Source organism: Pteropus medius, unplaced genomic scaffold (genome assembly GCF_902729225.1).
Source record: "Pteropus medius unplaced genomic scaffold, Ma_sr-lr_union100, whole genome shotgun sequence".
Lineage (NCBI taxonomy): Eukaryota > Metazoa > Chordata > Mammalia > Chiroptera > Pteropodidae > Pteropus > Pteropus medius.
In genome coordinates, this window is record NW_024342467.1 from 23,030,785 (window position 1) to 23,045,286 (window position 14,502).

At 48.1% G+C, this 14,502-nt stretch overlaps 1 protein-coding gene across 7 annotated transcripts in view; it reads right to left on the reverse strand.

The window, feature by feature from the left end:
• The window catches only part of DOCK4 (dedicator of cytokinesis 4), a 352,254-nt gene that overhangs the window by 102,937 nt on the left and 234,815 nt on the right, over positions 1–14,502 (reverse strand). For all 7 annotated transcript variants that reach the window (XM_039862789.1, XM_039862785.1, XM_039862784.1 and 4 more), the window contains 4 exons: positions 5,736–5,892; positions 1,002–1,099; positions 810–893; positions 539–639 (listed from right to left, as the gene is read on the reverse strand). In XM_039862789.1, the coding sequence (XP_039718723.1) occupies positions 539–639; positions 810–893; positions 1,002–1,099; positions 5,736–5,892 (440 nt within the window). The remainder of the gene's footprint in view (positions 1–538; positions 640–809; positions 894–1,001; positions 1,100–5,735; positions 5,893–14,502) is intronic.

The window sequence follows — 14,502 nt, forward strand, 5'->3', positions numbered from 1 at the left end:
CCGGGATCAAGGGGTAGAGTCCAGTGACCACATGTGGCCAGGGCCCAGGTCTTTACGTTATCGGCACATATAGCGCCTGGCAGGCAGTAGGCACTCAGTAAACGTTAACAGAAAAATGAATGGATGACTTTAAAAAGCTACGATGGCAAAGGCTGCTTTTCCCTTCATAGTTCTTTCTTAAAGACACCTACGACCATCGAGGAGTGAGGTGATTAAATGGGGCGATTGGCAGCCGAAGCGAAATGACGACATTTCAGACCAGAGCCTATCAAGTGAAACAGAGACGAGGAGAAAACATGCTCCGTTTTAGGTTTCAAGAGTAGGAATCAGGAAGTTCTCTCTTCATTCTTTTGATCGAGATAAATTCTAGCCATTCAGAAAAGGCATGGAAGAAAGGGAGATGCATCTCAAGAGCCACTTCAGTGGCTGTGCTTAATTTCCTCGTACGCTCCTTTCTCAATTTTCCTATGCAGCTGGTTCTGCTTAGAAAAGCTCCGAAGAAACCGCTTCTAAACCAATTACAAGAGAAGGGCCTTACCTGTACGCCAGTGCCCCGGCAAAATGGCTCTCAATGTAAGTGTCCATTACGGGTTTAAAATGATGAAATTTGCTATCCTGCAGCAGATTTATTATGTGAACCTAAAAAGAAAATTGAGCTTTATAAAACCGAAGGCAAACCAAGATTTTTTCGTTGTTGTTCTTTTTAAGCGAATTCTCATGCTAAGGTGCACATTTCTGAAACTGCCGGAGGGGAGTCAAGATTGAGAGAGAAACTGGTGAGGAGATAATTAAAGCGAATTTAAACTCACCAAAGAATCAAACACTTTAGAGCCATACTTTTGAGAATTTTCATCTAAAATTCCAAATAAGGTATCCAGTGTATCCTGCAGAAACTGCGAGATAAAGAAGTCAATGGACCCATAACATGTCGTCTGTCCGTCCCCTGCAAATATTCTTTATCCCACAAATTTCTGAGAGAGGGAGAGTGCAACGGCAAATACCTTTACTATCTCTGAGCCATCGATTTCTTTTAACTTGGAGAGACAGCCTGTGATCTTGTCCGGGTGGGTTCTCCATTTCAAAAGATCCAGCATATCGCCTTTCCAAACAGAAAAGAAAATCGATCTTAATGGAGAGCAGACTTTCACAGCGACGTGTTCTCCCAGCTGCACGTGCTGCTCCCCTGCCCGGCCACCCACAGCGGAAGCCCCCGCAGACAACGCTCGGCCCCCCGAGATTTGTTCCAGTGGATTCTAGTCTCACTTCCCAGTGCTCTCGACTTACAAACTCCTACTCGGCTTTCGGGTCTCGGGTGAGCTGCCGCTTCCCCCAGGAGCTTTTCCTGAAATCTCCAGACTGAGCCGACTGCCCGTCCTGTGTGCTCCCACCTGGCAGCAGTGACAGCTGGTCTACGCCCCCACTAGACCGGACACTCCAAGACAACCAGCCCGCGCCGGGCGTGGCCCTGTCACATTGCCAGTGCCCAGAGCAGAGCAGGCAGCTCACAAATATCTGTGGAATAATTTTCTGCCTCCTGCCAATAAAATGGGAGTCTCCTGCGGACTGGGAACCTGCGCTACTCGTATTTGAGGCCGCCGTGCGTGGCGCCTAAATGCCAGTTCCGCCCAGCGGGGAAAGTCTCCATGATGTGACCCGCACCTGGCAGGACCAGAAGGTTCCTCCATGACGGTGACAAGCCCAGGTAAGGGTCAGATCATCGGGTCCGAGGGCCAGTTCCTGAACTCCATGGCTGTCTTCCGTCCCAGACTCTGGGCAAGCTCAGGGCCCAGCCCTTCGATTTCTTTCCCTTCCTAAGCGGACAGCACGTGGGCCTTCAACTGGTGAGGGACAGGAGGGGACCTAGCCCTCCTGCAGGGGGCAGGGGACCCAGGGGCCTGGCCTCCCAGTACTCAGAGGGCCTGAGAGACCAGACAGGCCCAGAAGAGAGGAGGGAGGGCTTCCCAGCTTCACAAGGCGAAATCGCTTCAAAGCACATGATTCAGGAGAAACCCAAGAGGGACTTGCTGAGAGACAGAAAGACCGACATGGAAACAAAACCCCAAAATGTAAAAAAAACAAAGAAATCAAGGAAGTGGTTATGATAAGAAAGGAAATATGTAGTAGATAGAGATAGAAAAAAGAAAAAAAAAAAACAGGAGAAAGGAGAAGCAACCTCCACCACGCCAGATTCGAGAGAAAAACTTCACAAAGGACTTAATTGTAAGAAATGAAGTCACAGGCACGTTTACCTACAACGAACAGGGACACGAGGAGGAGGAGGATTTAGAATTAGAACAAGAAGGGACCGTCAAAAATACTGACTTTGAAAAAGAGACGTGATATTTTCATAACGGGAAAACCTGAACATGTTGAACATTCACATCTGGCTCAGGTATGACTGAGACCTTTAGAAAGGGCTGGTTATATTCAGAACATCCGCCGTTTCCACAGGGAGCTCGGCTTGCTGACTCCACCCCTCCACCTACTTCCTGCTTCCTGCACCCTACTTCCGGATGTCTCCCTCCCTGGCCATCTCCTCTGTGATCCCCAATGCATTTCCCCCTCATTCACGCTCCACTTTCCACTCCACCGCCACCTCCTTGCCCTCGTCCCCTAAGGCCACAGGGGCAGCCAGGGCACTGCCCAGGGCAAGGAGTGGAGAGTGTACAGAGGAAGGTGGCTCTGCTGGTGACATCGAGTGACATCGGCAGAGGCCGCAGTGGGAAACCAGGTACAGGACTCTCATCAGCAGAGCTGGGAAATGGACGACGGTGGTCCAGACAGATCGGGATGGGACTGCTCATCTTTCCTGCACGACGTCTCGTGCATCTCTAGACGGCTCGCTAGGGAGCGAAAGGGAGAGTAAAGTCCTTGGTCCGTCGGGACGTAACTGGTCATGCATGCCAACGACTCGGAGGCGAGTCAAATTTGTCATCTCTAGGTCTCCATTTTAGCCATTTGAAGCTGCGTTAGTTGCAGATTAGGTGCCAAGACCTACTACTGAAAGTGTGAATTTTAGACACTCTATTCAATAAGCACTTAAGTGTACCCTGTCCGCCTAACCTGCGCAGAGCTGTGGATGACATGATCCCTACTCTTTTTTTTAAAAAAACACAATCTCAGGAAGAAATTGAATGAGCCACGCATTACCAGGAGAGAAGGGAATTTGGGGAAGTCAGTAAGTGTACAATTGTTACACTAAATTTTAGTCTTTTTTTTTAATTTTTTTAACTTTTTAAAAACTTGTGTTTAATAGCCCAAAGAAGCTAACAAAAAAGTAACATAATTTCTTCCCTGATTCCTACTCTTAAGAAGCTTAAAATATCTGCTGGGTCTGGCAATCCCAGGGGTCTAGCAGAGTGCTGTGGCCTTGGTACGCTACACATGAATGATGCTGGATACTGGGTGACATCAAGTGACATCGGCAGACACACTTTGGGAATCCTGATATGCAAATCTGCTCTAGGAAATGGTTCCTGGAGACCACATCGCTTACTAAATGCCCAACTGAGATGAAATGAGATTTGCATATTTTCCAAGTTGAGCAAAATGAATACAAAGCAATTTAATTCCAATTTGGAACTAGATTACTTCTACACAGAGATGTGTGTCTAGCATGCAAATTGCAGGAAAATCAACTAACTTCCTCCTTCCCATCTCTTTGAAGCACACCATCCATCTCCCGGCTCATTTTTAAGCTGTCTTACGCGGACAGGGTTAACCCAAGTCCAACTGATACCTAAGCACTTACCAGGCTCTAGAAAGGACCCAAGCATTGCTGTCATACAGCGAGGTGTTTAACATAATGATTTCACAAACAGATTATTTACCATATGTACTTGAAAATGTTTTCTCTGCTTTTTATAAAGTAGCAACTTCTAATATTCAGGATTTGGTCCTCTGTTTTACGTTCATAGTCTAACCTCCTAAATCCAAAAACTAAAACAAATTAAGGATGTAGGACTAAACATTTTTAATGGCAGATAATCTATTGTTAATCTTATCTGTGTGACCGGCAGAATAATGGTCCCCAAAGGTGTCCATGTCCTAATCACTGGTACGTGTGAATGTGTTTACTGGACATGGCAAAAGAGATTTTACACATGATTAAGTTAAAGATCTTAAAATATGGAGATTAGCCTGGATTGGCCAGTGGGGCCGATGTCATCTTGACGAGGGCCCTTAAAAGATGGAAGATGATCGAAGTCAGAGACATCTGAAGATACTGCACTGATGGCTTTGAAGAAGGAGGAGCAGCCATGAGCGAGGAAATGCAGGCGGCTCCTAGAAGCTAGCAAAGGTAAGCGAAAGGGTTCGCCCCTGTAGATCCCAGAAGAAAAGCAGCCCTTGATTTTAGCCCAGTGACACTGACTTCGGACTTGTGACCTCCAGAATTATAAGGTAATACGTTTTTGCTGTTTTAAGCAATAAGTTTACAGTTATTGTTAAAGCAGCAAGAGATAAACTAATAAACCTGAAATTATTCTCTTTGAGGCGATCAGTGATATGTGAACCTTGACTCTGTTGCATTTTAAGTAAGATGCAACAGACACACAACTAATCTGCAGAAGATGAATAAAAATTCTAAGGGAGTCGATAAGAGGTTGATTTGATTACCTTCACAACATCCATGGGGGTAGATGGGCCCCAGAAAAATTACCTGAGATTTGGTAAATGCTTGACAATCATTACAGAGTTATGCCAATGAAGGGCTTACTTAAGTGAAATCATTAATCACTGAGTATCGATACAATCTGGTATAACTTGACCTCTCTTAACTCTGTGATAGCTACCTTCAATCAAATTTGCTAAAAATAAATCATGCAGCTGATTTTTAAAAATACTTCTCCAAAATACTTCCAAAACTAATATAAATGGGAAAGAATCACTTGCCAAGGTCCTACATAAAATATAGCAAAGTAGCATTGCACGAGAATTTGAGACGTATCTTAAAAGCGGTCAGTATTAAAATGCTACCTTTTGCTTCTTGCCCGATGCCACATTCTAAGAGACGAAGTATATGTCCTACTACAAATGTGTTCTATGACACAGAAGAATTAGTAGCACTTACAAATGCTGAGGCGCAAGAGCATTTTACGAGACACGGTACTTATTACGAAGTGATTCTCTTCAACATGATGGATCTGACTTTTAATACGGCATTTGGGCTGCTTAGCCAGAAGCTTTATATGGCAACCTTTATGTGAAGGACTCAAGCACGTTTAATTTACTTCCTTTATTACAATGTTTTCATGACAGTCTGCCAAGGAGAAGAGCTTGCTTTCTTAATCATAACTTGCTAAACAATCACTGACATAACAAAAAAGGAGGGGGGATGCTAGAAAAGAAAAGCAGTATCCATCTAATCAAACAAAAAACAGTCTTTATTCTAAAACCTGCAATTAGCACTGTTTATGGAGCTATAAAACCAGAGAGATGAAGGCAGTGCTGTTTTTTGTCTTTTATCCGTTTTTTTTTTTTTTTTAAGCAGCTGGGTTTGGAGGGTCGATTTGAATAGTTTGGGGTAATCATGAAGTCCTTAAACCACATACATGTGACAGATCACTGGAGCAAGACTATTGCCATTTACCGCAAATCACACACAGAAGAACCAACGATTCCTCCGGTGCAGAGTGCTTAACTATAACAGCACTGGTGTTTATTGAATACGCCTACCAAGATTCACAAGCTCTTCTACGACGAGGCCTTTCAAATAAAAGAGTGCTGCACCTTACCATTTTGTGTGAGTTTTGTGGAACAGAGAAAAGACGTTATCCAAAAAGACTCCTTCGTGGCCTTCGGGGCTTGGTTGTTATTCCCAAGGAAAACGCCCTTGGAAAAGGGAAGTGAGAGGTAGCGGGCGGCATCCTGAAGGTTTGTGTTTTCTTCACACTGTTAAGAATATCAAAGAAGAGGGCTCGTGAGAGTTATGAAGCATATTTCCAGTTCCAGTGTTTATGAACTGGAAACGGTCCAAACGGCATTACAAATAGAATTGGGCTTTAAGGAAAATGCAACAGAAATGTATAAAAGGGAGGAAGCACAGATTTTGAACTTGGACCGACCTGGGTCTGACTCCCAGCTCCGCCACCTCCCACACGAGTAACTGTTACCACGTGACTCAGCCACTCGGGGCTTGCGTTTCTCTCTAAAACCTCCCTGTGCTGTCATGGGAACGAGAGACTGAAGCCTTCGACACAGTGCCGGACACCGTGGCGGTGCTCGAGAAGTCACGTCTGCAGGGACCACAGCATTTTTTAAGAGATGCTTAAATTCTTTCAACATCCCACGGGGGAGAGCTATTCAACAACTCCTTACTTTGAAGACTGGCAACTAAAAGAAACAGAATTGCAGGGTAACCTAACGGTCCCACTATATGATGGAAATCTCAATGTCACCGAAAATGCCAGCTAACGAATGTAAAAGGAATTACAGATTTAAAACAAAAAACGAAAAACAAAAAAACCTATTTTCATATCCCTAACGTAATTCTTTCTTTAGTTAAAGACCGTCATTTAGTGCTAACGCCAGCAGGAACACTGTTGATGAGGACGCTGGACATGCAGGATGCAAGTGGAGCGACACGTGGGTTCTTTTCCACAGGCGGGAGGACAGACGGCCGGCACGTGGCGAGGTCGGCTGTCGTCACGCCACTTCAGGGCAGTGCAAAGAGCGACGTCAGGCACTACGCGCATTCTCACCAAAGATGCTGAACGGGAGTCTGTCACACCTACAGATCCCACGGGCACCTCACAGGAAATACCAGGTGCCCAGCAGGCTGAGCACCCTCTGGGAGAGCCACCAGACGAGCCCAGAAGGCGGCGCTCTCTGCGGGATGCCTGGCTTTGTCTCCTCAAGTTGAGTGTGGTGAACAAAGGGACCGTTCTAGATAAAGAACACTTAAGAGGTAGATGGGCAGAGGTGACGTATGGCCCCAGATTTAAACAAATCTGTTAAAAGGGTTTTTTTTTAGATTCATACATTGAATAAGGTCTAGATGAGCTAAAAATTTAGTAACCAGAAAAATCATTAACTGAAAAAGTAGTTAAAAAATATGTATCTACATAATAAAGCAACCACGATGTCCTTCAGTAGATGGATGAATAAACCGTGGTCCATCTAGACAATGGATATTATTCAGCGTCAAAAAGAAACGCGCTATCAAGCCATGAAAAGACCCGGAGGAGCCCTGAATGCACGTTACTGAGTGAGAGCGGCCAGCCTGAGAACGCTGCGTACTGTGTGACCCCAACCACCCGACACTTCGGAGAAGGCAGAACTATGGCAACGGCCAAAAAGATCAGCGGTTGCCAGGGGTTGAGGGGGAGGAGGGACAGGCGAAGCACGGAGGATTTGGGGGGAAGCGGAACACTCCGTATGGCAGGATAACGGACGCGCGTCATAACACGTGTCTGAACCCATACCGTGTCCGACACCAAGGCTGAACCCCAACGTAAACCATGGGCTTTGGGTGATAATGGCATAAAAAAAAAAAAATTACCCATCCGGTGGGGGATGTTGATCGTGGGGGAGGTGACACAGGAACTTCTGTACTTTCCCATTTGACCGTAAACCTAAAACTGCTCTAAAAACACGCATATCATGTAATACCATTGGAGTAAAAAAGTACAGAGAAACATCTAGAAGGATATCCGCTAAGGGAGGAACAGTCACGTTATCTGGGTAATGAGGGTATGCTATTTTAATTTGATTTTGAATTGCCTTTATGCTGTTTTTATAATAAAGGTTATTTTAAATTAAAATTTTGAGAAAAAACACTGTGACAGATATAGAGATTGTATAACTTAGATTATTTTGTGTGTGAATTTTAAAACTCATAGGAACTTTATTCCTTCAAATTTGTTCAAGTATTTTCAAGGCTAGTGCCCTAAAAACAGGCAGGAGTTTAAGGACAGAATCCCTTTGGTATTCTAGGGTACTTTGTGTGATTCACAAAATATGTTTAAACATTTTTAAAGAATAAATCTTCAAGACAGACCTAACAAGTTCAGAACAAAGAACTGGCACATTACGAGACGTTCCTGCTCGCACACCTGCCCAGTCACAGGGCTACCAGTAAACGCAACAGACAAACTCCGTAATTCTCTTCTAACGCTACAACTCCAAACGTTCTCTCTTATTACTGCAAGATATTTCACATAGACAGAAGAGTGCATGACACCCTGCGTTACTGTCCCCTCCCCTCGGTCTGGTCCTTGGGACACAGCCAGTCACGCGTCTCACACTGACCCCATCTGCAGCCTGAATCTGGTCTACAGGTGAGGGACGTGCTCTGGGCTGCCATACCTCACCGGCCTTGTGCTGCGGGCATCTCGGCACCACGTCCCGTGTGACTAGAGTCTCATGCGAACCGCGCCCGGACGCACCGTCTCGCTCTTCCCAGGCCTCCTGGCCAGGAGCTGGAGCCTGCCCTAGCCTGGCGCTCCACGTGCTCACGGAGATTCTGCCCCTGGGGCTCCATCTCTCAACCCCCTGCCCCCATCTGACGGCCTGGCTGCTGAGCACTTCCTGCAGCCTCTTAAATTCCTGCTCGCTGTGCTCATCCAGCGCCCCCTGCAGTCACGGACGGGCCACTTCTGCAACTGAAGACACTACGGCTGTGTTGCGTCTTCGGGGGCACTGTGAACAGCAGACTTGGCCATCTCCTCCTAGGGTTGTCACTGTGGCTAGGTCAGTGCCACCAACCCTGCTGGACCTCATTTCTCCCTCAGCCTGCGGGGCCAAGACCTCAGCATCCGAGTCTGTTTCAAGCGTGACACCTTGATGGCTTCTTACAGTTAAACTCCATCAGCCTCACTCACGTACAAAATACAGGAATGTAAACATTCCTCTGGACACAAAAGTTATTGCAAACCCTTCCACCAAAAAGACCGGTCTGAGTGCCGGTGAGGGGCGAGGGGGGGAATTCTACCCCTCGGTTTAGTAAAGAAAAGCACGAATCAGTCCTTGGCCTCCGGGAACCCTTTGATACTGTGTCCACTGGGACTTCAAAACTGGTTTTTTGTGCATTAGGAGTCTAAGGAGAGTTATGCCGGGCATGGGGTTAGCGTTGGACTTGTCGTCTGTGCCTGAAGAACCTAAGCGGCATGCAGACATCACGCAGGGTCTCACAGCGCACTCTGCCTTGCTCTCGGAGGCTCTCGGCATGCGCCCCTCACCGGAGACTTTAAAAGCCATCCACGCAGTGACCCCCGCTGAGGGCTCGCTGGACGGCCGTCCCTGCCAAGCCCTGTGCACGTATTTTCTTACACCATAAAAACCCCACACGGTAGGACACCGAGAAGCTTATGTGACGTGCTGGATGTCACATCATCGGTAAGTGTCAGAGAGAGGATGTGAACCAAAGTTCGTGCTCGTAACACTGGGCGACACGGGAACTGTGACCACGGCTACTTTTTCTCTGTCGTTTTAACCAAGTTTTGAGTTTTTCTACAATAAATTTAAAATTTACTGAGTTACAGATAACAGTGAATGGTGGGTCTGGCTAAGAAAGACCAAAAAAAAGTTCGCTCTTCAACAGAAAGGTGTTTGTGGGAGATGCCGTGGGAGCGTTCACAGGGATGTGTGGAGCGGAAACACTTCCGTATGTAAGAAGCCCGTGAGTCTGACAGCGAGATGGCTGGTCTGCTGAGACCACGCAGTGAGCAACAGAGATCAGGGGGCCTGTACGCAGCCGGGGGCAGGGGCAGGTGGGAGATGATGCTGACACAGGAGTGTGGGAACAAAGCACCAGGTGAGTTGGAGAGCATCCGTTCACCATCTGATGAGAGTGTCTGCAGAAGGTGGGCCTGTGGGGAGGGACAGGTGTCGCCAAGCGTTTAAGTCAAAAAGCTTCTCCAGACCCTTAAGAGGAAATGCACCGCTCGCCAGCAGCAGGCAGGGAGTGAGGGAGAGTCAGCGGCAAACCCCTCAGCTCCGCACTATGATGCTGAACCAGGGCATGGGCCAGAGGAAGCAAAGCAGAGTGCACGACCTCTCCCTCAGCTGAGGGGACAAAGGTCATTTGAGGTTGCACAAGTGAGGTACATTGTTGATAGGTGGTCACATCACCCCAGTAAAATCCAGTTGTACCCCTCGACTAGATGGGTGGTGACAAACGGATCACTTGCGTTCTGGGGAACGCTTGCAAAACAACTGTTTGGTTTTGCCATAGGGACGATTTCTTCCCTCAAATCTGATGAAGGCACAGAACAAGGCAATATGGATCTGAGAATAATAGCACATCGTCCTCCCCATTCTCTTGTGACAAAGACACAGCTACAGTGTTACTGGTGTCACAGTACTTGGATGACGGTAGACAGATGAGGGGACAATGAACTGAGCCATTCATTCTAGGAGAAACAAGGCAACGCCACCACAGCCTCTTGAGGCGGCTACTGGATTGTGGGAATAAACCAACGTCATCGTCAGAGAAAAGGACGATTCTCTGTAGAATCGCTGAGTCGTCTGAAAACGGCATCAGGTTAATTTGTTACAAATGAGAGCGGAGGGAGGTGAGAACCAGCCCTCTGCTCTGCTGCCCGTGAGGGTGACGTCGGATTCAGCAGGAGAGAGGCTGTCCCTCAGGCTCACAGGATTCGGACGCAGGCTGTGCAGCAGTGGCGGCCTCCACCGTCCTTCAGACTATGCAGCGCGGCTCACGGTCCATGATGAAAATCGGTTGGCACAGCAACGAGTGCCACACGGGGCCCCGGGCTGCTTTATCGATGACCACTTTAGACACATGAAACAGAACTATAATGGTCCATCGTAAATAATGTTCCAGAAATGAAATATTTGCAATAATGCAAGCGAGGTGATTGAGAGATGAACTACGAGTTATTCGTACGTCGACAGGTACGGAAATTAATAGTACATGACTCAGACGAAGGTGTCTGTAATCTGCAAGAAGTCGAGAATTAAATTTAAAAACACAGCCAGACAATCCAGTTGGAACTATATGTTACCAGTTAATCGGAAACAGATGTAAACAGTCGTGGAAGCAAATATCCTGTTTTAGCGACTCTTTCAAGTATGGCTGGCCACCTTGACGTCATTATCAAGCAGGTATTAAGCTCACACTCTTTGCCAGTCCCGTAATCTGGCAGTAAGAATGTAACAAGGACATAAACACAGCCCCCTCCTTGCGGGCGTTACATGTCCGACTTCTGCACCCAGCTGCTAATACTGAGTACGAGGCTGTGGAAGAGACCGGGGAACTCCAGCTCTGCCGGGGCGGGGGCTCCTGGGGAAGGGGCCACTCCGCCGCAGTCGTAATGAGGAAGAGGCCGCCGAGCAGGCGGGGAGGGAAGGGCATGCTCCGGGGAAGAAGCGATGGGTCCAGCGGGACTGGGGAGGTAAGAGCACGTGCATGGTGTGGCGACGTGGGGTCCGGGGTTGGCTGCTGGCGAGGAAAATGAGTGGCAGAAAAGCTTGTGAAATCCACATAGGTTCTGAGTTAACGGCATTATAGCGAGGTTAACTTAGTTTCAGTAAATGCGCGGTGATTATATAAGATGTTAACTTGAGGGGGAGCTGGGGGAAGGGTATATGGGAACTTTCGGGACTATTTTTGCAATGGTTCTGGAAGTCTAAAATATCTTTAAAAACAACTGTTTGAAAAAGCACAGGTGTATTCAGACAACTATATGCAGTTTAGTGTGGCTGGAGCATGGGATTTTTCAATACACACACAAAAAAAGCCTTGGGTCTACCCAGGACCTCTTAACTAAGAAAAACCTGAGGAGATTCTGATGCTCAGCTCGGGCTTCAATTCCCCGGATTAAAGCACTGTCAAGGAGGCGAATGGACCCACCAAGCCACCAGCCGTTTTGGTCTGGGGGTGAGTGTGAGAAGCTGCAGGTCTCTTCACGGCAGGTGTGGATGGAGGCAGGACCAGTGGCTCAGCGTGTGACACGCTGAACCTGAGGTGTGTCTGGCTAACCCAGCTGAAGGCCTGGGCAAGAAATGCAGACCCGGCCATCGCCAGCCGAGAGGTGGCACGTCAACCCACGGAAGAGGATGAGATGGTCCTCCAGGAGACAGGTGGCGTCCAAGGACTAAATCCACGATAATGCCGACATTTAAGGTGTGGTAAGGAGCGGAGTCCTCCAAGGAGAAAAAGGATGTAACTCAGGAGAACGCTGTCAGACAGACCAAGGAGCCAGAGATTTTAGAGGAGGGTCGTCAACGGTGTCACGCACTACAGGAAAGTCAAGTAAGGAGAGATTTTGAAAGTATGCAGTGGCTTTAGCTCCTGGGCGGCCACTAATGACCTTGAGAAAGAAACTGCATTTGAGCTGTGGGGACAGAAGCGGCCCGAGAAACAAATGGGACGTAAGCAGTTAGAGAGGTGGCCGAAGACCGGCTTTTCACGTGGGCTGGCAGTGAGGGAAGGGGAGAGGGAGTATGAGAGCTATTTAAAAAAATGTATTTTTTTGAAGAAAAAGGCTTGAGCACGTTTATAATCTGAGACTACTACCAGAGGAGGGGCAACAGCTACGGATGCAGGGGGAAGAGGGGACACGGGAGGAGCAGGGTCTCGAGGGAGGAAGACCCTGCAGGAAGCAGGTGGAAGCCCAGGACTTGGCGAGGAGGCGGCCTGCCCCGCCCTCTGAGACCGGAGCAGGAAGGAGGAGAAGGACGCTACCCGTTGCAGGTGGCAGTGGAGATTGCACCGGAAGTTAAGGGAGTTCCCGGCGGCTTCTGCTTTCTCTGTTAGGTAGACAGGAAGGGGTGGGGCAGGCGGCGTGGTAGGACCCTGGAACTAGCTCTCGTGGGGACAGAGAGCGGGCTGATTAGGCGGCCTGCAGTGTTGCCGGTCCCGCTCCTCCCCATCAGGCCGAGGGGACCCTGCACCCGCAGTATCATTTCCTCTAGGAAAGCTCGGCGCCCTGGGGCGGGGTCCAGGAGGGGCAGTGTTGACAGATGGACCCAGGGCCGGTTCCTCCTTCTTGGGCAGGCGCAGCAGCCCTGAGGGTCAACCGATACCCTGGGTCAGACAAGGAAGAAAGCGACGTCAGGCAGGTCCGCTGAGAAGACTGAAAAACAAGTACAGTCAGAAAACTGGGAAGTGGATAAGTCAGCGTCAGAATACCGGGAATTTAAGATTTTTGATGAGAAGTGGTTCTGGATGATTTCGTTTACCCACCCATCCGTCCATCCTTCCTTTCCTCCCTCCCTCCCTCCTGTCAGCACCCGAATGGGAGGTCCGGCTTGCTGGGTATGCAGCAAGGCCCAGGGCAAGGCAGAAAACAAAGAGGTCACTGGAGGTCACAAGAGGACACGGCACTAGACAGGTCAACCAGAAGAAGAGCACTTTGAACTCGGGGCTGGGCTGATTGTGGGAAACACCTACCTACCGACTCTTGCAGGCCAGGCTACCACATTACATCAATCTCTCTCCCATTAGGAAAAAGGATCGCCCTCTATTGGGCTGGTTTCTGGCTTGCCCGTCTCCTGCTCAGATGCACTGGGTTAGGAAGCCGACAAATCCCGCTATGAGGAATCAGATTCTCTACTAAGCAAAAACCCCAGCCTGGCCAAGTTAGGCCATTTGAGCCATGGTGGTGTCCATCAACAGTAATGGATTTGCAAAACCCTAATTTGTCAAAGGAGGACTGCATCACCATCATCATCATCATCCATCATCAATCATCATCATTACTACTACTCACTACACGCTACCATCACTTCAATCATCATCGCCATCACTACCAATCATCATCATCATTATCAATCATCATCGCCACTAATCAATCATCGTCATCATCATCATCGTCAATCATCATCTTCATCGTCATCATTATGTTTGCTTATTTGTTATTTGCTTGTTTATGCTAGGTACATACACATACTGGACCTGAGGGTGTTTCAGAATCTATATTCAAGGATAAAAATCCTTCTGCGGCATAAGTCACAATGGGGACTTGACTGCACAGCTACTGATTTCCTAGCCTCCTTTTCTGGATTCTCACAGGTTCTCAAGATACTTGACTTTTGAAAAATAAATTCCCTTGTGCTTATTACTTATTTGTCTCTTTTCTTAACTTACTTTCCAGCAGGCAGCGGAGAGGGGGAGCCAAAAATATCTCTACTGAGCTGAGGAAAACAAAAATCCCACTGGATTGCAGTGAAGTAAAGAAAGTGTTATTCGCAGATTAGCAGCAATTCCAGAGGGAGAGTTTGAACTTTGCATCACCCACTAGACACCGCTGACATTCTCGGAGCGGCTGTCAAAGGGACAGGGGCAGGACGTCCCTCATGGTGGCGCCCCGCGTCACACCCCTTACCTTTCGATTCGGATTTGAGGAGGTGTCGGAGCTGGAAACCACCCCAATACGTAATCAATCACGTAAAGCTCGACATGCCCTGGAGAGGGGTCTTAGCCGTAGGACACAGAGATCCTGCCCGAAGGCGGAGTCCAGGTCCTCGCCAGGTCCCTGGCTGTGAGCACCTTGGTAAGAGCGATTTCCTTAAACACCCCCGGAGGTGGGGTCCAGC